The sequence below is a fragment of the Magallana gigas genome, chromosome 1 (genome assembly GCF_963853765.1).
Source record: "Magallana gigas chromosome 1, xbMagGiga1.1, whole genome shotgun sequence".
Lineage (NCBI taxonomy): Eukaryota > Metazoa > Mollusca > Bivalvia > Ostreida > Ostreidae > Magallana > Magallana gigas.
Window position 1 is genome coordinate 43,604,766 of NC_088853.1, and position 26,149 is coordinate 43,630,914.

Here is a 26,149-nt window from a genome sequence, read left to right on the forward strand (position 1 = left end):
AGTTAAGAAAAAACGAGCGATCTTGTTTGCCTCTCATAAAGATGTCAACACAAATCAAAAGAAAAATAAATGTTGGAAGGACTTTTGAGATCTACAACACCTTTTATATTTAAATGTCTTGCATGCTATGATTGACAAAATAGTATTAAAATAGCGTATTTTTGTATTTCTCTCAAAATAAAAACCCAAAATAACATGTTTCCACTGTATATTAAATTCTATAACTAAGCTTAACATGTTCACACTCAAAAATCAAATGTTTTACATCTTCAATTTCGCTACACATATTACAAAAAGCAGAAGACCTATATTTGCATTTAAAAAGAAAGCTGTTACAGCACACTATATTGTTCAATATTTTTAGTTATATTCACATATTCGTTTGTCATATATATCTTTTACTTTGTTTTTGTATATGTCATTCCAATATTCTTTTCCCACTGAAAACAACCTTTTCAACAATGCCTGGTGACAGGAGGCTTGAATTTTTTGAATAACAAATTTCGTAGAAAAATTTACATTTTTTGTCTTCAATGCAAGGTAAACCATTAATAAAAAGAAAATCACAATTGGATATTTTTTGTATACATTGACAACATTTCATATGAAATTTTAGTGATTTTTGATATATTGCATTTCTAACTATTCTATATTCATGCATCCAGTTATCTTTTTGCTTTAGTGTAGATGACAATTCTTGAAGAGTTTTGAATTGGCCATCAGCATTAAAAAGATCCTTTACATACAGTATGCCGCTTTGAATCCAACTTTTATGACAGATTGTTTTATTAATGTCAATGGATTTTTTACAATCATTGAAACTACAAAATACTTCTCTATAAAAAAAGGGAGTTTAAATATTATTCCAAGATTTGAGTTATTAGTCTCCGATACGTTTTATACATTAATTGATATCTACATTTAAAATTCTTAGATAACTATCAACTATTTTGTTAATTATGCATGTTTTGTCAATCAATATTCTACACCATGCAGCTTTCAAGGCCTTAAATTTCGATTCAATATCAACAACTCCTATACCGCCATCTTCTTGCCTTCCAATCACAGTATCTCTTTTTATTCTATCTCTTTTATTCCAAATGAAATTAAATATGCTCTTTTTCAGTTGTTTAATATACTGGAGGTCAGGCATAGGTAAAATAGAACCAACATAAATTATTCTAGATATAGCTAGTGAATAAACAATGCATTATTTTCCAAATATAGTTAATTTTCTTTTTCCCGGGACTCCATATTTTCCATATTTTGATAAGAGTGTAACCAATTAAGTTCATAACATTGATTTTTATTATGTCCAATGTAAATACCCAAACATCTAACAGCATCATTGGTTACATTAATGCCGCTAATATTACTATATTTGTCTTTTAAACTACCAAGAAGTATACATTGCGGTTTTTTTATATTTACTTTTGATCCAGAGTGTTTACAGAATTCTTCTACAGTCTTTATTGCAATATTTAAAGAAGAAACATTTTTTAAGGCTTAAGTGGCATCATCCGCATGTTGAATAGTTTTTAAATTGTCTACCATGTTTTTTATATTTATTCCTTGAATTTCTGATATGTTAAAGTAAACAAAAGTTCATATCGTATTTCAAGGCAAGATCTGTGCGTCAGTACCACGATGGCATATCCAATATTTTATCAAGTTAGGAAACATTTCAATATAAACAATTTCGCACGAAATTAAATCTCAATGTGATGACAAACGGTTAAAAAATGAAAAGGTCACATAATGTGGAGAACCTCCTGGTTGCATGCACTGATACAAAACAAATAAAACATTGTACACATCTAGACACGGCTATATGATATATCCGATACAAACCTTTAATCTTAATTTGAAACAAATCATCTAACCTATCATTTTTAAAGGTACCCAAAACAGTATTTTTTTTAATTTGTTGATTTAAGTATTCATTTCTCAGAGATGTCCCAGTTGATTTACACGAAACTTTAGAATCCGATAGATGTTTTTATAAAAACTACATACATATTTTTTTTTATTTTGATAATGTCACTTCCGTATTTTACGTATTCGCGTTTTTTCTAATTTCAAAGGGTCAGCTTGAATTGGAATCTCCTCCTTAACCATAATAGATATCGAATTTCCAGCTTTCAGGAATTATAGAAAAGAGATTGTAGATCTACTATTAAACATATTTGTCCATCTTAAAAGCGTTAGAACTCGCCTGGACTGAACATTGAGATTTAAAAAAGTCTTTTTTTGTTGTTTTCTTTTTGTTTTTTCTTTTCTTAAAAATATTTTGTTAAACCATGTAGAGCAAATTAAGTTTATATTTTATAAAAAAAAATTCCTTTCATATAAAGAAAAAAGGGCTTGACCCTCAAATTAGGGGCAGAGAAGGATCTAAAGACATTCATCCATAGCGCTTTACTGAGGAATATTTTGTGATAGATTATATATAGAAGCACAAATAGCTATCTTACAGTAATGTCCCCAAACAACATAATGATTTTGTCATGTTTTACGTAATTAAGGGTTTTAAGGGGCAAGAATACCAAAAAGGATATTGACCGTTGGTTGCCACGTTGCTACAATAGTACATGTACCACCTTTTAGTCATCTATGCATCTATTAAAATTAGGTGAATATGTAACAACACTGCTGTTGCTGATACATGTATCAAGTGACCTATTAGATTCATAGGGATATAATGTGGTTTCATTTAACATGTTTTCTAACTATACCAACTATTATAAAGAGCAGATGATCAGCTGACATCAACGCATGCAGAACTTTACATGTGGTTCCACTTCTTGATAAAGAACTAGCAGCAAATATGGAAAGAGGTAAGATAAACTGAAAAGTGAAAATATTTTTACATTTAAAAATTTAAAAGGGTTTAAAAAGCATAATTTAGATAAAAGACGTTATTAATAAGATAAAAAGGAATCTATTAGACTCTAAGAAAAAGTAAAATTTGTTTAAAAATGAAATTTATTCCTTTACAAATAATTAAAATGAAAAGGCTTTAAAATCTAAAACTAAGTTTATATTTCGCTTTTGATACTCATGCAATGCCTGTTGACACAATAAAAACTAAATGTCGTTCTTATGTATTAAATGATACAGCAACCTAGTGAAAGAAATTACTCAAAGGATAATGTACATTCAAGTTTACCCTTGATTTATTATTCAAGACTTAGTAGATTACTTTTATAGCAAAAAATATATTTAAAACAAATAATTGTTTTAAAACAACCCCTAACGCAATTTCTAAAACAATTCAGACGTAAATTTTCTAAATCTTTATTACTTAGGCAATAAATTTTTGTAGTTTATGCCTTAAATGCTTCGGAAAATTAAACAAAAATAGCACAATATGTGAATATGAAAACTGGTATAAAACATTGAAAGTTGATTTAAAAGGAAAGGACTGTTCTATTAGTAACATAAAAAAGTCCTTCGGGGAACATTGCAAAAATATAACTGGTTGATTAAGTTCCTTTTGCTTACAAGAAGATTGGAAGATACATTTGCATCCGAAATTTTTTTAGATAATGTTTAATATCCTTAATTGAATACATACTAATTATAAGATCTGAGTCTTGTATCAAATTGCAAAGATAAAAGCAGCCACAGTGATTTTTTTCATCAGACACAAATTCGTGAGATTCATAACATGAACTATTATTGAACACAATAATCAAAACTTACAAATTTTAAATAAAATATGCTTGTTTTATTAAAACTAATGTTTCATCTGCATCACCTTTAAATGCCCAATATCTCTCTCTCTCTCTCTCTCTCTCTCTCTCTCTCTCTCTCTCTCTCTCTCTCTCTCTCTCTCTCTCTCTCTCTCTCTCCACCAACTCCATATTCTACGATCTGATAGGACAAGGGTAAGTTAAAACATAACGCTGAAACTTCTCTGGAGTTAATACCTATTTAAGGTTTTTACTTTTTCACTAAAATTGGTAGATGGAAATGTTCATAGTTCCTGTCTCAGAATACAAATATAGTTCATCTCTGGCATAACCAAATTAAATTACTGGTCGAGGTTGTAGAGATAACGTAGAATATTATTTTAGATTGTCTTAAATTTAATTATACCGTGTATCTCGCAACGATCTCCTACCATACATGTTACCGACCTTAAGGTCCAGGTGAGTGTCATGTAAATGTCTCTTCATTAATGTTGTACATTGCAAAAAGGTTATTTTACTCTACTTAATTTAGAACAACTAGAAAAAATTTAAAAAGTCCTTTATAAAATGTTGATTTACAGTAGAAACTTAATTCAAAAATGGTATAGGTAATTTTGACAAGATATATCCATTATCATCCTTAAAACTCATTATAGCATATTTTAACACTTATTCGGTGCAGAGTCTACGGTGACATAAACAACATGCTTTTTCTGCTTGAAATAGTGATGCTAGATATTACAGTTACAGTGGTATTCAAAGCGGTGCCTGGAACTTTTCAACAGACTATTGGTTGTGGATTACCACTCATAGAAAAAACAAACAAACATAAAACAAACGGAAGTTTTTTTTTTTATCAATTTGCAGTCTTAAAATTAATGCTTTACGGTAAAAATCTGATCAAATATATAATGATAAAAAAGATAATCGACAATCTCCTTCTCACGGAGTCTCTAACGACACTCAAGTTCCTGAGTACATGTTGATACTCCTAAAGGCAAACTTGTTCTGCGTGTTTTTAATTTTTAACAAATCAGATTCAGCGGGATATGTTACATTTTGTCAATATACAATGTAATCAGATATATGTATTTTCTTACATGTGCATAAAATGATAGGTTAAAGAGATACTGAATCAAGTTACAAGGATCATTGTCGAGAATTTGACTAAAAATGTGGAGTTTCTTTTTTCAAAATATGAAAAGATAATATTTAAATGAAACAACAAGATACTAAAATCCCTATTTTATTGTTATGTTTTAAAGCTTTCCCAACCTTGACACTTGAGGACACTAAGGACTGAATTGTAGAAAGATGTACATGTAATTAACAAACATCTTTAAGTGATATTTTTATAGGCATCAAATAAGTCAGCAACTGTTACTGGTAGGACATTATCAGATCTTTTATTTATTTGCATAATAATAACATTTTTTTTTGTTTCCAAACATTTATTTAATCATATATATGTAACAAAACAGAAGGTAGTGGGCCTGCGCAGAGGCTTAGTACAGCATACATTTTGGAGTTTGTTTGGTACTACAATTTAGCACGAAAAAAAAGGAGAAAAAAATGTTCATTTACAAGTAAATTTCCGCACATGAAATGTTTCATGCTAAGTATGTCATTAATACAGCAAAGATAGAAGGGAAAAATAACTAGGTTATTACATGAAAAATATATAGATATCAAACATATATTTAGATTTGTACATACGTATTTAGCAGGTTTGTGTAACAGTATATTTCTCTGTTAGATGCGTAGGGGGAATAACAGTATAAGTGTCCAGAGAATTCCCCTTCTAGTTTTAAAATCTAAAGTTCTGGTCACCTTTAAAGTTATATTTTTAACAGTGGCATTCATTTACAAGTAAAGTTTCAACTATAAGCATAATATTTAAATTTGTACATAAATAAAGATAATACATGTAACAGCAAAATAGATATGTGTAGGGGAAATCAGTATAAGTGTCCAAAGACTCCCCCTACCAGTTTAATAATCTAAAGGCCAGGTCACCTTTAGATAAACATAATTAAGGTCTTCCGTTTTCAACGGAAGACCTTATAGTGATTGTAATGTTTTTTCTTTCTTTCTTTCTTTCTTTTTTTTTTTTCCCCTTTTTTGTCGGCAAAATTTCTCAGAGATGGATTGATAGATTTCTCTGAAATTTTCAGGAATGATAGAGAATAATAATATCTCTAGCCGTTTTTTTCATTTTTTACAATATCATTTCCGGTCGTCCGTTTCCTGTCCCGCGTCAAAAAACCTTGTTCCCTCGAGATCTCAGAATCGGCAAGCACGTGGACATCCAAACTTTGTGGGATAATAGACCTATAGCTGTAGATGTGTTTAAACTATTTTGTTTTGTTCGGCGTAACTTCCGGTCGTCACCGGAAGGACTTTAAAAATAAAAAATTTTCAGCATTAAATTTCTTTTCCATATAATAAATATTTAAGTATAAATCTATACATACGTTATATATGCGATGTTATATCAACAAAAAAATTCGACTTCCGGTGAGATATCTCAATTATCTCAGGTAGTTTTTTTAAACCACATTTTGTACCCACGAGATCTCAGAAACTAAAAGTGATCAAAGCGAAAAACTTTCACGGATGATAAACATTTGATTGAAGATGTGTTTAACCACTTTCATTTTGTCGACCGTCACTTCCGGTCCGCACGGGAAGAGTTCAAACAAATCAAGTTGTTTATCCGTTTAACTGTTTTCATTCGATAGTTTCAGTTACTTTCATAAATAATAATGTGAGATAGGCAAGTAAACAAGAAATAATAAATTTAATTTTCATTGAGGAGTTCCGTTTGTCCGTTTCCTGTCTAGAGACTAAAAACCTTATTTCGACGAAATCTCTAAAACGGTGACGACTTGAACAACCAAACTTTGTGGGATAATAGACTTATGTTTGTACATGTGTTAATGCTATTTTGTTTTATCCGGCGTAACTTCCGGTCGACACAGGAAGTACACCCAATTTTGATTTTTTTTTAAATTTGTCAGTTATTTAGCAAAGGATAACACTTAGCTATAAAAATACAAAAGTCATCTACAGATGGTAAAAAAATAAATTCTACTTCCGGTGAGAACTCTCAAATATCTCAGGTAGCCTTCTTTTTTAAAAACAAAGTACCTACAAGAGCTCAGAAACTGTGAGAGATCAAGACAAAAAACTTGTATGGATAATGGACATTTGATTGAACATGTGTTCAAGAGGTTTCATTTAGTCGTACGTCACTTCCGGTTCTCACTACGAAACGTTCAAGCAAGAGAAGTTTTTATTCTTAACTTTAGATTTTATTGAACATTTTACTCAATGTGATGAACAGTAACGTATCGTACGTAAATGTACTAAAATATGTACTTTCAATTTCTTTAATCACTTCCATTTGTTCGTTTCCGGTCCCGAGACAAAAACCTTTTCTCAAAGAGATATTAACAACAAATTAACAAAAACTTGACCGTACAAACTTTGAGGAAAGACAAAACAATGTATTAAGATATGTTTACTTTGTTCTGTATGATCACGCCTAACTTCCGGTCGTCACAGAAAGTACTCAAAAATTGACATTTTGTCTTTTTGTTTTGTTTATTTTTTGGGAATTCCTGTACAGTCTATATTATATCCATTTTCTGTTCACAAGATAAATGAATGTTTTATACAGATTAATACACGAGGAACGGAAGACCTTTTTGTTGCGATAGCAACAAGAGTCTAGTTTGAAATATAATTACAATTTTTCATTCAATCTATTAAGAATATCAAAATTAAACATAATGCTTTTTGCTGATTTAACTGTCATATAAAACTGTGTCAGTGCAATTTTCAAAAAACATAATAAACCATTATATGTTACAATGTCGTTCAAAACTCTACATTTCATTTTATATTTGTACATTTTATAAGCTACAAAAGATACAACATTATTAAAGATAAACGTGTTTTTGTTGCAATATGCTGGAAAACCAATAAAAATAACTTTCCATGTAACATTTATATTTAAGACATCAGATACTTTCTTCCAAATGGGGTTAGATATACAACAATCAAAAATTAGATGTTTAATGTCTTCTTCTACATTACAGTTCAGACAGTTTTTGTCAAAATTTTCTTTCCTTTTACTTACACATTTATTACAAGATAAAATATTGTGTATTAATTTGTAATTAAATTCTGATACATTTTTATCAAATATCTTTTTCATTTTTTCTTGTTGGATATTACTCCACAATTGACAGTCATCAATGCAAAAAAGTTTGGACCAAAAATTTTCCATTCTAGGCTCTTTTGAGTTTTTTTGTATTAAGATGTGGTAAAAAAAAATTAGATTTTTTTCCTTTGACATGTTCGAAATAGCCATGAAAATTGAAAAACAACTTTGTACTTCTATTATGTGTAATATTCTGTAAGTTAATTTTAGCGGCATATTTTTTAAGGGCACTTTTTAGAGTTATATATTCACATAGGTAATTGTTTGTAGATATCAGACTCTCTTTGATTTCGTTTATTGGTTTGAATCCATTTGAATTGCATAAATCACTCACATACTTAAAACCGCTTTTAATCCAATTTGGAAAAAACACTGTTTTTCCTTTGTACGTTTTTTTTTTCTATTGAACCATATATTCTGAAACTGGATATTTTCTCGATCAGTGTTTTTACATTCATTTAAAGCGCATATTACTTCCTCATAAAAATTTGGGAGGTATTTGATTTTTAGGTCTAGTGCGTTTGTAATATTAGTGTTTAATAGATAAGAGATATCTAAATTATATCTTTCTATACAAGCGTTCAAGAGTTGATTTAAATCATTGTTAGAATGAATAAGTTTTGAAACCCATGATGCTTTTAAAGCTTTGAGCTTAGTTTCAAAATCGGTGATCCCAATCCCTCCATCGGATATATGTCTTATTAGAGTTTTACGCTTTATTCTTTCTCTTTTCCCCCCTAGAAACGAGAAAATAATTTTGTTTACTTGTTTAAATATAGTTTTATCAGGGTTTTCAAGTATTGTTGCGACATAAAGAAGCTTAGAAACAATTAAAGAATTAATTATCTGGCATTTTCCGAAAAGAGTTAGCTTTCTTGTTCGCCAAAGTCCAATATTTTTTCAGCTTACATAGCCAGTTTTTTTTCATTACACTCTATTTTATTATGCCCTATGTAAATACCTAGACATTTTACTGTATTTATGTTTATTTTGATATTTTTTATGGTTGTATCCTCCTCAAGAATGTTTCTAATTTCTCTAATACTATACATTCAGTTTTTGATAAATTTAATTTTGTTCCTAAAACATTTCCAAAATTTTCTATGATTTGGATTGCTTTTTCTAAAGAGGTTATGTCTCTTAAAGGAAAGGTGCTATCATCGGCATGTTGAATACATTTTATTTCTTTTTCCATATTTTCTAACCTAAAGCCTCGAATTGAATTTGAGCTATTAATTTTTTCATTTAGAATTTCCATTACAAATAAAAATAATAATATTACTGATACGGGACATCCTTGTCGTATTCCTCTGTGCATTTTACATTTTTTAGAAATCCAACGATTATTTTTGATACAGAAATTTGGATTGGTATACAAAATTTTTATCCATTTAATAAAGTTATTCCCAAAATTGAATTTTTCTAGTGATTTTATTAAAAAATTCCATTCAACTGAATCGAACGCTTTTTGGAAGTCAGCAAATAAGAGAATTCCTTCTTTATTTGTATTTTCGCAATACTCGAAAATATCCAGAATAAGCCTAGCATTATTGACAATATATCTTCCTTTTATATAACCCGATTGATTTTTACTTATTAATCTATCAATTAATTTTTGTAATCTTCTGGCAAATATAAATGCAATTATTTTATAGTCACAATTAGTGAGACTTATTGGTCTGTAATTTTCTAGCTTATCTAATTCCCCTTTTTTATGAATAAGTGAAAGAACTGAACATTTTTGTGTAGAAGTTAATTCTTCTTCGATATACATTTGGGATATAGCTTCATATAGAAAATTCCGGATATTTTTCCAAAACATCCTATAAAATTCAACAGGTAAGCCGCCTATTCCAGGTGACTTATTTTATTCTTATAACATTTTTATTTCAACGAATAAATATAATACACATGTAACGAGTAAGTTTATTTTTTATTAATTTTTTAACGAGTATTTTTTTTTATCTTTTCTTTTTTTCCATTCATATTATTTTGAATTAATTTTATTGTTGTTTGTCAAATCATAGTAAAAAAATGTGCTACATATTACACTCAGTAAATAAAAAATAATTGCACATATCATTACATTAATCTAGATAAAAGAGCTTTTGAAATTTAAATAAATAATATTCATTGATATATGACTGCCGTCATGAGAAAAGGCACCTTATCTTTTGACGTCACAATGCTCAGAAAACGACGTCAAAGTTGCGGCATTGTAAACGCGGTTTTTTAATTTTCTGTTTCTATTTTTTCCTGCGTCTGTATTGTATTTTCTGAATAACTAGAGTCTGGCCTTGCTTTAATACTGCGATTAATATTTTGAAAAGTCAAATATTACATGTTGATTTGAAAAATAAACATTTGATGAATGAAATTTACACATGTAACGTAAATATCTACACATTTCGAACGCGTAATATTGCACACAAGTTAATGCTGAGACGTCTTAAAATTGCTGTTTTTGCATCCGCTGTGTTTAAATACCACATTTTACATTCTAGTGTGCTATGAAAATATGCTCTAATTGGGAAATCTCTTGTTTTAAAAATCATTGTTAGAAACGAAAGACCAGTCTGCCATGCGCGTATAATTAAATGCGAGACTGGTCGTGGATTTTCGATGATGATTTATAAAGTAATCTGAGTAAAATTATACAACTATAGTTTGCTTGAGCAATACATGTATGATTTAATAAAGTAAAAAACAAAAAACAAAAACTAAACGGCACACTCGTTTTTGATAAGAGGGATTGAAGGCTGAGACATACCGAATCGATGCATAGCAGTATTTTTCAAATCTAACAGTTATCTGTGCAGTACAAGTCAAATATTTCAAATCATAAGTTTGGAAGTTCACCTAACGGGAGACGATTCTACACTTTTTAGAATAGTCGGAAGGAACACGAGAGAAACGGCTATGTCTCAATTATAGTGCTACTGCCAACACAATACATTCTCGCATATTCTATTACAATTAGAGAATTTGCGATCAAATTTTGAAATTAATTAACGAATTAAAAAGCTATAACTAACGGATTCGAAGAGTTTGAGAAATATTTTCAAAGCGTAAAAATCTACTCTGATATATCCATTTGACTCCAAGGAAAAATCTTATTCTTAGTGACATTTTCATGTAAAGTGCCTTTAATGAAACAACATAAAAGTATATATACCTGTACGAATGAAAAACTTGTTTATTATTTGAGCGCAGCATAGTTTGTTTTCTTGTGCAATTTAACAACCCAAATCCACATGTTGTGTGTACTTTTTTAGCTTAGTTACCTAAAAAAATCAGTCATAACATGCCTGAAAACTCACAACATTTTCATGGATTTATAGCATTTTCTATGATTATATTCATCTCAAATCAGTTAAGTACATGATTTAAAGTTCCTTGAATTAAACAGGTTTGTGAACGCAATTATTATACTAATATACGTTTGATATCAAGTCGATATAATTACCGTTTTATAAATAAATTTATGTTTATCGATAAATATAAACACTGCATGTGCGTCATTTACAATTAATAACATGCATGTCCGTACAATTCACCTTAATAGATGATGGTTTCTCATCTTCTTTTTTTTTTATACCAGAAACAAATTTCGATGATACTGAAGTCAATGTTTATGTGTGTTTGTTACAATGTACAGCAATAAAATAATCCGAGAATCGCGATATTTCTTAAAGCTTCGGAATACCGTAGGCAACTTTATGCACTCTATAAATGTCTATCATTTAATTTGTCATTTTGTTTAAAATTGATAATCACTTGGACGATATTTGTATTCAGAGAGAGAGAGAGAGAGAGAGAGAGAGAGAGAGAGAGAGAGAGAGAGAGAGAGAGAGAGAGATTCATTCATCGTGTAACATCGATAATAATTTAGAAAATTAAATTTAGTCAACATGTAAAAATATTACTTCTCACTGAGTATAAGCTACGTCTATCGGCACTGTACTACCAATTAATGCAAGAAAAATGGACATAATTAATGCAGAAGTCTTATTGAAATTTACTTGCAATCTTGCATTTTGAAAAAAAAGAGTGATTAATGCTTATATATAATTAATTTTTTCAACGATTAAGGTTTTTAAAAGTCGCATAACAAAAATACAACGGTAAGCGTGAATTACAAAGCGATTGAATTGAAGTGTAGATTCAGCACGTGGGGTGGCTTTTGTATTTTGTTAGTCTGTCGTATTTGATACACTTAATTATAGGTGTGTACGAGTATATTTAAACAATAAACATAAACAAAAAGGAGCGATCAATACCGAAGAAATTAATGTGACCCGCGTTCTTTAATGTGGCTTTCTTTATAGCCCGCATGTATCACCGAAGACAGCATTTTATTGTTTATATTTACATCTTTCTTTTAATAAACTTATGAATTGGATTGATCGTAAAGAGTAATTAATGTCATTAAATTATTGTTAATGTACACCAGAACGAACGATGAAAGCTGTAGCCAAAGCGTCTTATATGGGAATTTGAGTTTGGCATTATCATGATTATATAGTTCGTGCAATCCATGATTAATATTTTCTTAGGTTGCTGAAGATTTCGACCGATCGATAAACTGCATGGTTAGAACTGGGCCGAGTTGATTTCAGTCCTGTCTGTTTCTATACAGCTGTGAATTACAATCAATTTTCGTAAGAAATAGAGGGAATCATACTTAGTGGATGTAAATTTTAATCTATAGATATAAAGGATGCCATTTTTTGTTAAAATCTTTTCTCTCAAATCAACTTTCCACATTCTTGTAGTTGTAATTACTTTTCAGCGAGACAGTCAAAGCCGAATTTTTCCATCGGTAATTTTATAAGAATTAAGTGTTGATAACGTATAAAAGAAAAGAAAAATCATGACAATAATTTAACACCATAACACCCGAGGTTAAAAAAAAGCTTTAATTGATTTGGAACTTGCTTCAGAACTATGAAGAGACTTAAAAAATAATAACAGTAAATATTCGACATAATTTCCGGTTAATTAAAAAGAATAAATATTTCTCTTTTTGAAAATGAATTCGTGTATGCATTTTTACCATCTTTATGACTGTGACATGTTTGCTTATTTAATTTGTTTCCTATGTTCTCGGTAGCTTAAATAACTTTAATGTATTTAAATGTTGGGGAGAAGTTTGATATTTGTTTTCCTTAGATATCCTTTATCTAAATGTATCTATCTTATGTTCGGGGTGGGGGTGGGGGTGGGGGGGGGGGTTATTGCATGTGGAGTCATCAGAAGTGTGCAGGACTTTAAATATCTGGATATTCAAAATGTGTTGATCTCTTTTGTTAAAATTGTAAGAAATCTGGAATTGTAGAAAATTATTAATTCATTCTACTACAATCAATTAAAGACGATGAAACAGACTATAGAGGAATAAATCAAAATGAAAAAAAAAGTTGACGTTCGTGAATCGTGACGTCGTTCGACGAGCTACGTCAAAGTGGCGTTAACACCTCTTACTAAAATTGTCATAAAATGCTTAAAATACACAAGATCTTGGACATCTTTTCTTTGTATATTTGTATTCAGAAGGAGTTGACTAATCAGAATTGACAAAAAAGTGAGTTTGTGAAATTTTGACCTTAAGGGCCCTTTTCTCGTGACAGCAGTCATATATATATATATATATATATATATATATATATATATATATATATATATATATATATATATATATATATATATATATATATAACTTAAATAAGACTACACAATAGGGAATGTCTATGCGCTTAAATAAACCACAAACATAGGGAATGTCTATGCGCTTTATTATATATTAAACTTAAATAGACTACAAAGTATGGGAATGTCTATGCGCTTTATTATATATAAAACTTAAATAGACCACAAAAATAGGGAATGTCTATGCATTTCAATATATATATAAAACTTAAATAGACCACAAAAATCGGGAATGTCTGTGCATTTCTTTATATATAAAACTTAAAAAGACCACAAAAATAGGGAATGACTATGCGCTTCATTATATATAAAAGTTAAATAGACCACAAAAATAGGGAATGTCTATGCGCTTCATTTTATATAAAACTTAAATAGACCACAAAAATAGGGAATGTCTATGCGTTTCAATATATATAAAACTTAAATAGACCACAAAAATCGGGAATGTCTATGCATTTCTTTATATATAAAACTTAAAAAGACCACAACATAGGGAATGACTATGCGCTTCATTATATATAAAACTTAACTAGACCACAAAAATAGGGAATGTCTATGCGCTTTATTATACTGAATTTAAAAATTTTGTTTTTTGATAAAAGTTCTAGATATTATAATTCACCTGAACAATATCCTCATCACGTACAACTGTACTTGAAGCCTTAACATTCTCGTTAAATAAAATTGAGCCGTGTTGATTTCAGTGTATATGCTATTGATATTCTTAAATGTAAATTATAGAGTACAAAATTGAAATATAAGCACCACAAAAAAATCTATTTGCGTAGTATTAGTAACCAACCGAATGACAGGAGACACGCTTCATCCCATATCAGTTTACTTCTGACCTTGTGATTTAATTTAATCTGCTTTTATTAGGAACTAGTAGCTTTGAAAACCAAATAAAAGTATGAAAGAAAGCACTTTACGGATAATTCAAAACTTCTTCTTTTAATCAAAGTACTGAAGTACTGACGGGAGTTGATTTTATCGATTATCATTTATTTTAAAATCAACTTATCTTTCATGGCAATTAGTTTCTAGTTTGTATTTGAATTACGCACTTTTTTATTATATGAATTTTAGACTGTTCCGACAAAAATTTCGAGAAACCCCATATAAATCATGTTTTGTAATATTTAAAGATGGATTTCAAACTATGAATAAGTAATCGAAGCAATTCCTAAAATTGTATAGATCCAAGTACTATTGATATCGAGCTCTAGTGTTGTTCAACCAGACCCTCGACTGTCTCCGTTAATCTCCGACAAGCAAGAGAGCCTCTCTGCTTGTCGGGGATTTACAGCCGAGCGTTTGGTTGAACGAGGCTATATTAAACTCTGGTGTAGGAATACATGAGACTATAAAAATAACTGAGTTGTTAGTATTATATAAAATACTATTTTTTAAGTGTTTATTGATTAGTTTTCTTGAAAAACAATGGTTCAGCTTTTATTGCATCGAGTTTTTTTATTATTTTCAAGAATTAAGTCTTGTCAGCGGTGATGATTTGTGCTTAGGTCCAAACACTGTTTAACATTCGGTTTTCCAGAGTAACTGCATAGGAGAGTTGATTAAAATCAACTTCCAAAAATTGGTGTAATTTATATTCAATTTATGTTAGTTCCATTACTAACACGAATAAAAAATTAAATGATACATAACTATCTAGTCATCATACATTCATACTTTCTAGACTAATTCCCAAGTTTTTTTTAGAAATAGTTATAATATTCCAAAGATATCAACTCAATTGTTCATTGGATTAATCATATCAAATCAATAAATCCTTTTATTTGGTACTATTTAAACGCTAATAAAGTCTTCATACATTTGGGGTCTTGTTTTTATTTCTGAAAAAAATGTCCTTAAAGTAAATGCCAAGGTAGGCTTGTTATCCAATGTAAATTCGTCGTTTATCCCGACACCCATTGACACATTTCCCATTCACTAGTAAGAGCTTCAGCGTAGCAAACATTTTTCCGTTTAAATACTATTTCTGAAAAAAATATGCTAAAATCCCAATGTGTATTAAAGCCACAGACACCAACATTTCCACGTTAAATTAAGCCCCGTGTGGAACAGACGACATTACAATACTTGCATGGTGTTTTAAATTTGGGGGCATATGCCCTTTGTCATGTATTGCCTATTACACTTGAACAGCCGTGCCAGATTATCGCTAGATTTGAGATAATATTGAAAGAAAATTAAAAATGTTTTACTACTTGTGTTGTGTCGCGCACTTTTCTGAGTCAATATTATAATAATAAAGAAAATAGTGTTATGTTGTGAAAGTACAATGCTTGAAAGCAGTTAGTCAGGGGCTCTTATACTGTGAGTCGTGCACTATGTAACGCTTTTGAATGCAAGAGAGATCTTCTTATCAAATTAATCCAATTCTTAACCTAATACTTAATTGTTGATTTAATTTAATAGATACATAATAAATCGACCCATGTGTTTTCTTCTTATCAATTTGTCAAAAGAAAGTGTTAAATTTAATACAACGCCATTTAGATCGACCACAGATCGATTGACCGATAAACTGAATCTTGTATTCGTATTTTGAGAAGTCATTGAATACGACCTTAATTAAGCTAAAGTTCAATATTCTGCATATTTTCCAAATAATGTTATACACAATCTCTAATTAAAATTCCACTCTTTGTTTTTTTTTTAACTAGAATTTAACAGATACACGCACAGGTTGACCGAGACAGTCGAACATAGTTTTAAAAAGAAGTTAATTAAAAAATTATTGGAAATTTATTTCCCATAAGACTTTATAGGTGGAGAATGTGAAAGCTTTTCACTGGGTTACATGGTCTTCATCCCCGGATATTCTTTAAATGTCAGGCTATCTTAATACATTCATGGCTGCCATACTGAGTTTGTGAAATAATGCAATTAATTTTATAGGACTAAAAATGAGTCTCTTAAATTTAAACGAGATTTGTTTTCACTGGCATTGTTTTTTTTTTCATACAAACTGAAAAACAGAATATGATCAATTTGTAGCATGCATCAATTTATGGAACATGTTTACACATCTGTATGATTTTAAAGGGACTTGGACACGATTTGGGATTCAAATTTAGAAAAAAAAAATTCTGTATAAAATTGTTTATTGGTGCATTTTAAATGATTGACCAAAATATTAAATGTTAAAGTCAAGTTACAAGACAGATACAGAAGTAAGAATTGATAGTTATGTAAACAAAGCTCGAGTCTTATATATGTTTACAAAAAATGTAATGTAGAGAATTACCATTTCTTAGACAAAATGACATGAAAAAACAATTTCAACTAATTCAATATCTTCTTAAATACTAATATCAACAAAAGAAAATCACATTTGATTGAAATTTACACCAGTACAATGAATATGTAAAAATAACAATATTCGAGCTTTGTTTACAAAACAAAGAAATATGAACTCTGTATCTTGCTTATAACTTGGTATTTGAGTTTTTAAATTTTGACATAGCATTATGAACTTCTACATCTATCAGTATGAACATCAAAACTGGAAAAATAAGATTTAAAAATTTTGAGTCAAATCGTGTCCAAGTTTTTGGTAAAAAGTCTGACTTGCTTGAGTGAAGTCTGGCGGTCGCATAAGAGGGCCTAGTCACAAAAAAGTAAAGTTTTTAAATTGTATATGCTATATTAAAATGGCAAAATTAAAGGCCTTTCTATAATTGTCTTTTATATGGGGGAAGTTACAGAAGGAATATGGGGAAATGTGTAGCACAAATGCCGATTCGGGTTTAGTCGTAAAATATAATTTTGAATTTATTTTCCCCAATTAGATATATTCAAGTTTACATAAGTAAATTGGCCAGTTCGTTTTTTCCCAATAATACTGTACCTAAAATGCAACAAAGCTTATTTCTTTTTCCAATCTTAAACGTTTACTTCAAGTTGCTGAACATCATATGTTTTAAAAGTAAAAACTAGGGGTTCTGGACCTTCTTCTCGTAATCAATAAAATTATTTACTGGTAATTGATCTGTATCTTTGGTTAAACCCAACCCCGTCCCCATCCCCACTCTTAAAGACGGTAAATTAGATTCACGAGTGTTAACAAATCATCATACCATCAACAAATTAGAAATTCAGTTCCAAATTTGTGATTTATACATATTTTTTCAAGGCGCGTTATGAGTCTTGATACTAAAAAATGTTGATGTACATTTATAAGGCACTGTGAGAAAAAATTTCAAAGTGGGTTACCTTGGTCCAAAATTAAACGCACTTTGAAAAAAAAATCAAAGTGCGTTGATTTGATCCTAAATTTAACGCACTTTGAATAAATTGAATAAAGTGCGTATTATTTTCAAAGTTCGTTGCCACAGACCAATCGACGTCATTGACTCACCTTTTCTTAACAAGCTTTTTAAAAGGTATAAGAATAAATAACAACAAGAAAATAAAACGAATGGCTTTCAAAAAGATTTTCAAAATAATGCTTAATAATTGAAAAGTTCCGAAAAAAAACAAGACAACTTATTGTCATCATTGCACACCATAGAAAGCTTGCATGGCAGATAAGGCAGCCATAGCAAGCAGATTTCCTGGTACCTTAAAAATGCTTATGAAATAAATGCAATTTATCCCGAAGTAGACTAATGAGAATAACAATTATTGTTCAAAAAAAAGATATTGAATCAGATCATAACCGTTAAACCACTTTTTAGAATGGCAATTCTCAACTCAGTAATACATGTACATATAAGAGAATGATATTTACTTCAAATGCAGAACAAACAATCCCTACATTTAAATCATTATTAATTACATTATACCTGAACTGTCTCTTGAGTTGAAAAGGCCGGTGTCACTTTTTTTTTCTCATACAGTTCTTCAACAACAAATTATTGAACAAGTATAGTTTTCATATTTTATCCAAAATATACATGGACGTAAAATTTTAAATGACCAAATCTTAAAACGATATTTTATTTGGGATTTTAATACGTCTACTTCCGTCAACTGAGTTGAATACAGGTTATTTGCCAGAAGGAATAATTTTACCATTCCATTACAGTCTTAACTGTGAAAAAATTGAACTTATTTTGAATTAAATAAAAAAAAAAATCTTAATCTAAAGATAAATCATACAAAGGAACTTCATTTCTTGTGTAAAACATGTACTAAGTATGTTGTTAATTTTTATTCTTCGACATTCGATTTCGTTCCTCACTTCGCTTGGCATTTCATGGTTCTCGAAAATATGTTTATAAACGTAGATTGACATTAACCGTGGGTCTTACATAAAACGTGATGTGGTCGAAGAGTGCTGATAGACCGCAAAACGTAAGACTGGTCGAAGATCCGCTAATAATCGTCGATGACAGATATATTTTTTTTTCGAAGGTTTAGACTTTACAGGTGAACATGACTCATAAATAGGCACTTAAACCCTTCAATTTTGCTAACCACCATTGCAAACCTGAAACTTGCTGTTGGCATGTAGTATTCTCTTTGTGATTTTAAATTATGTGTGTTTGTATTGTGTGTTATTTACTGTTTGTAATCAATGCATTGACCTGTACTTTTTTTAACGGGCCGGCGGAAGGCGGTCCGTTATTTGATATACATTTAAATATTGTTACTGCGTTTCTGCGGGATAGTTCTTTTTTAATAGAATTAATATTATGCTTATTTTTATGAATTAAAAGTAAATTTACGTGTAGAAATATGTAATTTGCCTTTTCAAAAATATCACATATCTTTGGTTTTACTCGTAAATAAAAAATAGGCCATACTTAGTAGATTGTCGTGTTTGGTGCGTTTTTATCAAGACTATAATCTATTCGGAAAATTTCGGAGTTCTTCATTCTTTTCAAAACAATGCATCAGGATCGGTATGCGGGACATACTGAAGACCTGAAATACTAAAGACCTGAATGTCATTAAATTTTATATAAATGATATATTTGAATTTCTTTGTGTCGTGTTAAATGAAATGACTTTGTGTGTGTATTTTCATATTTCCATGTAAAATGTGGCAGAAAATATCATTAAATGACATCCATATCAATTATTTACGAACAATATGACAGAAATGAAAATTTGAATTGACTGGAAAATTTGAACTAATCCGTTTTTATTTTATCATGTGGTCTCTTGAAATCATATAAACTAACACACTAAGTTTTCATTCAATACAATGCAACAAAAAAAACCAAAATGGTTTGAAATACATAATCTCCAAGAGAAAAAAGATGAGTTGAACTTTGTACTAGAGTAATGTACGAATCAATGTGTTCTCCATTACTTCTTGACATAGGAATGCAGCGATCAGAGATATGATGGACAATGCCTAAAACAAGTCTTGTTCACTTCAAAGTTTGATAAACTTTCAATTTGTCAGATATATAAACATCCATTTTTGGGGGCAATTTGATTCTATTTTCACAACAATGTCATCAGAATAATGTGAATATTGGTAAAAGTGTCAAATTCATGAACGATTTATTGTTGAACTTAGCTGTTAGAATAGGACAAATTAAAAACCTTGCATGTTTTACATGCATGTATTACAAAACATTCAAAACTTAAATCAAAAATCGATAATTATCAATTTTCCAATGTGTTGTATCATTGCATGTTTAAATGGTGCCTCACATGTGTAATTATGATTTAATATTTTAAGTTTTAAAAAATTAAAGAAAAGTGAAATAAAAAGAATAGGTAACTTTTATATGTTTGATAAATTTAAAACATTACCTAAGATGGTTAATACTTGTTTACTAGTTTTAACATTCTTTTATGAAATATGCTTTTAATTTTTTTTTTTTGGCAATTTTGTGAAGGAATTAAAGAAAACAATATTCATTAACATACACAAACAAACATACACAAACACACACACACACACACACACACACACACACACACTCACTCTCTCTCTCTCTCTCTCTCTCTCTCTCTCTCTCTCTCTCTCTCTCTCTCTCTCTCTCTCTCTCTCTCTCTCTCTCTCGTTCTCACACAGAAAGCAAATAAAACTTTAGATTGTAAACAACATAAAACTGTTAATGCATAAGGATGAATTAACACAGATGAGCTAAGACTGCAATCACTTTCTTGGATCGATATTTAATGATCCAAAGCGTCAGTGAACTGTGAAGCAATCAAAAATGAATTATTTGTTTTTTGCTCGGCATGTCGTAAATTTGGTTGATGTACTACCAATTAAAATTTATACTACGCTTTCTTAATTTCAGGAACAGAATCGAAGACACCAAAGTATTTCTATTTCAAAGCAAAATATTTCCAAGCTTTTCATTATATTTACAAACTTGCAAGGGACTGTAAAAGTCGTATAGAAAATGTTCTTAAAAACAATGACAGACGAGATGAAATGACTGACGATGTCTTCATCAAAATAGGAATCGTAGGAAAGTTCACGGATGCCGACCTTAAATTAATATCGACAGGAAGAGGTAAGAAAATTCAATAGCAGAATTTGCTTTCAACTGTTTTGTTTTTTTTAATTTGTTTTGTATTTTAACAAATTGATATTAACTTAACTTAACAGTGACACAAGAAATACCAAATGATGGCAAAATCTGGGCGGTACGTCCACTTGTTTGCTTTCATCCTAATCTTTCACTTCTATCGGGGTTTGAGGTATGTCGATTAATTCATAATTCAGCACATTGAAACTAACTATTAAGACCAATTCTATGTAAGAATCAAAATTCGGTGGCCACGTATAGTCACGAATGTTCTTCATACTTGACAATTTGATAGATTTTGGTGAGTAAAAAAGCCTAACACCATTTGTTTGTTGCTATGTGGTCCCGTTGCCATGGTAACCGAGGGTAAAGATGTAAAAATGGCATTTTAATGCTTATTTGAGAACATATTGTGAGGAATGTGCAGAACTTGGGGTTTCCAGGGTAGAATATATTATTAAAAATAGTTGTCATTTTTCTAAAGAAAGACAAAAATTCATGGAGAAACGCATATTTTTAAAGCGTTTCCATGGTTACCTAACAGAAATTTTAAAATCTGTTTTCTTGATTTAATTTGAATAAAAAGTGCAAATCTTGGATTTTTTGGTAAACACCATTATGATTGTGCAATTAAGAATTCAAATATGAAAATTGAGAACCGTTGCAAAAAACTTATTTCAAAAATTTGTAACGGTTTCCATGGTAACATTTTTAAAGTATTGGTTTTTCCGTGAATTTTCGGATATAATTAAATAATTGAAAATAGGACGAAGGCTGTTTTATGTCTTTGGTAGTTTACATTAGTGGGCAAAACCTTCTTATATGGCTTTAAAGTAAGTAAGTTTTGCTATTTTTCCATCTTTAGCCTCGATTACTCTGGCAACGGTTACCCCTAGCAACCAACTTTTAGTGGGTTTTTGCGTTTTGCACCTAGGTGTGTCTATGTATGAAATATAAGGAAAATTGGTGACTATGCGCGGCCAGACCCTTTTATAAATCTTTGATTCTTACATAGAATTGATCTGAAAAGCCTGAATTTATCAAACCTAATTCTATTATACGCATACAAACGTCGTTTTAGGGCTTGCATATCTTGGATCTAACTGGATCTAATGCGATACTTATCATCAAATGCAAAGACAACGAAAGCGACAAAGGAGATAATTCCCATTTTAAAGACGATGACATCAAAAATCAACTTATCAGAATTATAACTATATTTTTGAATAAACCGTTAAGGGAAATGCTAGAGGGTTGGTTGGAAAATCTAGGAACTGAGGATTTAAGCAAACAAGTAGCGGGAATAAAAGCAGAAATAGAAGCTATCTGTAAACAGATGGAATTTGACGATGGCGACGAATCAGCTGCTGTTTCTGTACCGATTGTTTATAACAAATCCCATGTACCAGACGATGTAAAGGAATATTTATTCAGGTAACGTTTTGAACTCAAACGGGTTATAAATTAAATTTTAAATCACAGCAATAATTTCAAAGAAAAAATTAGTTTTCTATAGGGTGTAGGATATGTTTTCATGTATAGTATATAAAGTGAATATTTAAAGAATAAAACATAATTGTTTTTTTTTTAAATATACACTTGTACACATGTAATTACTACATGTTAAAAGTCATAACATCAGCCATTCAAGAATTTGCTTTGATGGTACAGATGGATATAAAATTGTTTGCAAAAAGTTGCTGAAAAGTGATCGGGCGGTTTTTTTTTTCCATTTTACTCCATAGCTTTCATTTTATGATATCGGATATAGTCGCTATACGATAGGTTATTCATAACATTTTCTCCTCAAACAAATATAAAAAAATACATTGTCTTTTATAACCCGAAAATTGATCACTTTTTTTTAGAAGGTCATTTAGTAACAAAATAGCACTTTCGTTTTTCTGTTCACATGTTTAATACTTCTACTTCTATAGCGAAATAAATATGTACATGCTGAACAGTTTATTAGCAATCTGGTTGAAACGATGATAAATGGTTCAAATAAAAGCAGATACAAAATGTTCGTAGATATAACGTGCACTTTTATCACATTATCACTTCTGATCAATCTGAGTGTTATAATCTCCGATAGTAAATAAAAAGTTATCTAACTAATTTTGAAATAGGTAAATTAAGTCTGAGAATATATGAGATTATAGGGAAATATTAGAAAATGGGTTCTTGAAACAACAAGTCACAGTCCAGACCGATATGCTTTTGTTTCAAATGAATATAAAAATATATGTGAAAATTCCTTCTGAACACTATGAAAATACTTCTTAAAGACTTTCGATGTATTTTTCACACTCATTCTCATTGAGCAGAGCAGTCTTAGATTGTTTGTAAATTCAATTATAAAATCTTATTATTAAATTGCGACATGCGTTTAGGGATATTATTACCGTTCCCCATGCATGAGATCGTTATGGTATAATTTTTATTTTTTGGTTTCTTACAGAAGCTTAGATGTTAGCTCATTTGGATTATGGAGGAGTTCGTCATTTAAAGTATTTGTCAAGAAGAATACCCATGAAGAAAGATTGAAGGATGATCTAATGAATTTAAGCCCAAACTTCTTTGCAAAATATCATCTTGAAATAGAAAAAAGAAAAATGGTTATGAAACAGACCCTTAAGCAAGGTGATTCAATACTAGCAAAGACACAACGTGACGATGAAAAATATTGTGAAGGTACACTTGGAGGGTTTGTCACAAAAGTTGGTGATAACACGAAAATATTTGCTTTGACCTGTAATCATTTATTTGCAGAAACACATCAACCTGCGTATATGGAAGACGATCAAAACTTGAAAGAAATCGGATTTTGTGTGTTCACAACAAGGGAAAAATCTTGTGATTTTGCTGCCATTGAAATAAAGGAAGCCCTTGCAAATGAGTGCGACATAGCCTTAAGAAGAGAAGACAAAAAGAAAACCAATGCAAAAGTAAATACCAAGAGGTTAGAGAATGTCGGCATCGTACATAAAATAGGAAAGGCAACAGATGTGACCACTGGACTTGTCCTAAGTCCCGAATATTATGATAAAGAAATGGACGACAGCAATAGGGAATACCTTTTCTTAGTGAAAGGCACAAGCGGAAAGTTTTCTGAAGACGGTGACAGTGGTTCGCTTGTTTTTTGCAGGCCAAGAAGTGTGCAACAAACCCACATTGATATTTTGGGCATGGTATATGCCAATAATCTTACAGTTGATGATGATGATCAAGAGGAAGATGATGATCATGGAAATGACGAACGGACCAAAAGTTCTCCAAGTGAGGGTACTGTGGAATTGGAAGTAAACGCCGAAACTGCTTCATGCAAATCCTTATCTTTCAAAACTGACAGTATTGCTTCAGCTGATAATGCCCAAGACCCCGAGCATATCTCGTGTTGTTATCGAATTGACACAGCGCTTAAACTATTTGAAGATCATTATTGTGGGCAATTAAAGGTTAAATTTCAAGATGACTTGTCACAATTATCAAACTCAGACGATTCAAATGAGGAAACATAGGACTGAAATTCTAAATAACTTTTTCAAACTGAAAGCTCTGCTTTGCTTATGATATGATGTGTTGTACATTAATTAACGTTTGTTTTTAATTTGGAACCGAACCTTTGACAAAAGTACAAAAAACAACGGTCATAAAGATGATTAATCTTCCATTGTACATGTAACTAGGAAGATATATTATGAAGTTTCCGCTATTAATCTATTTTAAATCTTAAATTAAAATTTGTGCGTTATATGTTTATATACATTGTTGTTCGTATCTTTTTTAAGATTTTCAATTGTAAAACTATATTCTTGACCAAGGTGATTTAAAAATTGTCATATTGTTAAGATTTGAAATTCATTCACTCGTAACTTTACTATTTTACACGAATGTTTTGTTAATTAATATAAATTAATATGAAAGAATACTCCGTTAAGGTTCTCCGATCCTCAGCCTCAAAGAATTTCATAAAAATGTTATTTATCTTTCAAACTATATAAATGAAATGAAATAAAATGAAATTTTTATATGGTTTTATTGCTTTTTTCAAGTTATTGCGAATTTATCCTCGATGAATATAATGGAAAAAGTATACAAGTTGAAGAAAAATAAAATGTTGCATCGGTGGCTCGAACCCCTTTACCTATATGTATATGTACACGTAGTTGATATCCTTGGATCTTGAATTTTGAATTCAATGATTTTGTTTTAACGCCCTGCCTTTATCTTAGTATGCAAAATGGTCTAGATATTTACACATCTTCCACAGAACTAAGATTCCATAGTTTTATTATGATAAGCTTAGCATTATCAAGGTATAATCTATATATTAACTAAATACTTATAACGGAACACCGAGTTATGCCGTTGATCACAAAAGAATGCACAACATGCAAGAAATGTATTCAACAGAAATGTTCAAACACCCCACAATGTTTCCAGCTGTTTCGATTTTGCTTGACATACATTTCATGCTATTGTAGTTCTTACTAGTACTTGATACTTGTATAGTGAAAATCAATATATTTATTGCCCCTTCAACGAAACAATAAAAAACAGACGATATCAATAAAACAAAAACTTTGAAAATGAGACAAAGAGAACAATAAACTTCTACTGAACTTGTTAACTTTAACTTTTACTTATGTCTATAAACACGGTCCTTTGATATTCTCCCTCATTAATACATGTTATTGGTGTCAAACTGCTTATCAAAGTTTGCATTTTTACCCCATAAATAAGAAATATAGAAAGGACTATATATGGTATGGGCCTAAAATGGCCCCCTAACACGAATATCATTATTTTACGGTAATTTTTTGTGTTCTTTGTACAGATATATATGTTTTGTCTTTACTAAATGATCATTTTGATTCAAGTGCCCACAATTTAGATATACGGCATTGTAAAGACAACCTTTCCCGCCAATATTTGCATTTTAGCATAAAAGAGCTTGTTTTCAAGCAGTTTTTCTTTCAGGAAACATAGAGCACATGCTTGAACCAACAAAATATTTTAATCAGAGATGTATCTAGCCAAGTATA

General features: G+C 30.2%; 1 protein-coding gene across 4 annotated transcripts; it reads left to right on the forward strand.

Moving 5' to 3' along the window:
- Positions 1–2,702: 2,702 nt before the first annotated feature.
- LOC136270342 (uncharacterized) lies at positions 2,703–25,132 on the forward strand. 4 transcript variants are annotated; one of them, XM_066067752.1, is made up of 6 exons: positions 2,703–2,837; positions 20,868–21,086; positions 21,182–21,273; positions 22,183–22,535; positions 23,563–23,795; positions 23,874–25,132. In XM_066067752.1, the coding sequence occupies exons 1-6, from the start codon at positions 2,828–2,830 to the stop codon at positions 24,620–24,622; spliced, it is 1,656 nt and encodes a 551-aa protein (XP_065923824.1). In that variant the 5' UTR covers positions 2,703–2,827; the 3' UTR covers positions 24,623–25,132. The 4 variants fall into 4 exon arrangements, with proteins under 4 accessions (XP_065923824.1, XP_065923825.1, XP_065923822.1 ...); XM_066067753.1 differs by having other exon boundaries at positions 23,563–23,744; XM_066067750.1 differs by having other exon boundaries at positions 23,563–25,132.
- The last annotated feature ends 1,017 nt before the right edge of the window (positions 25,133–26,149 follow it).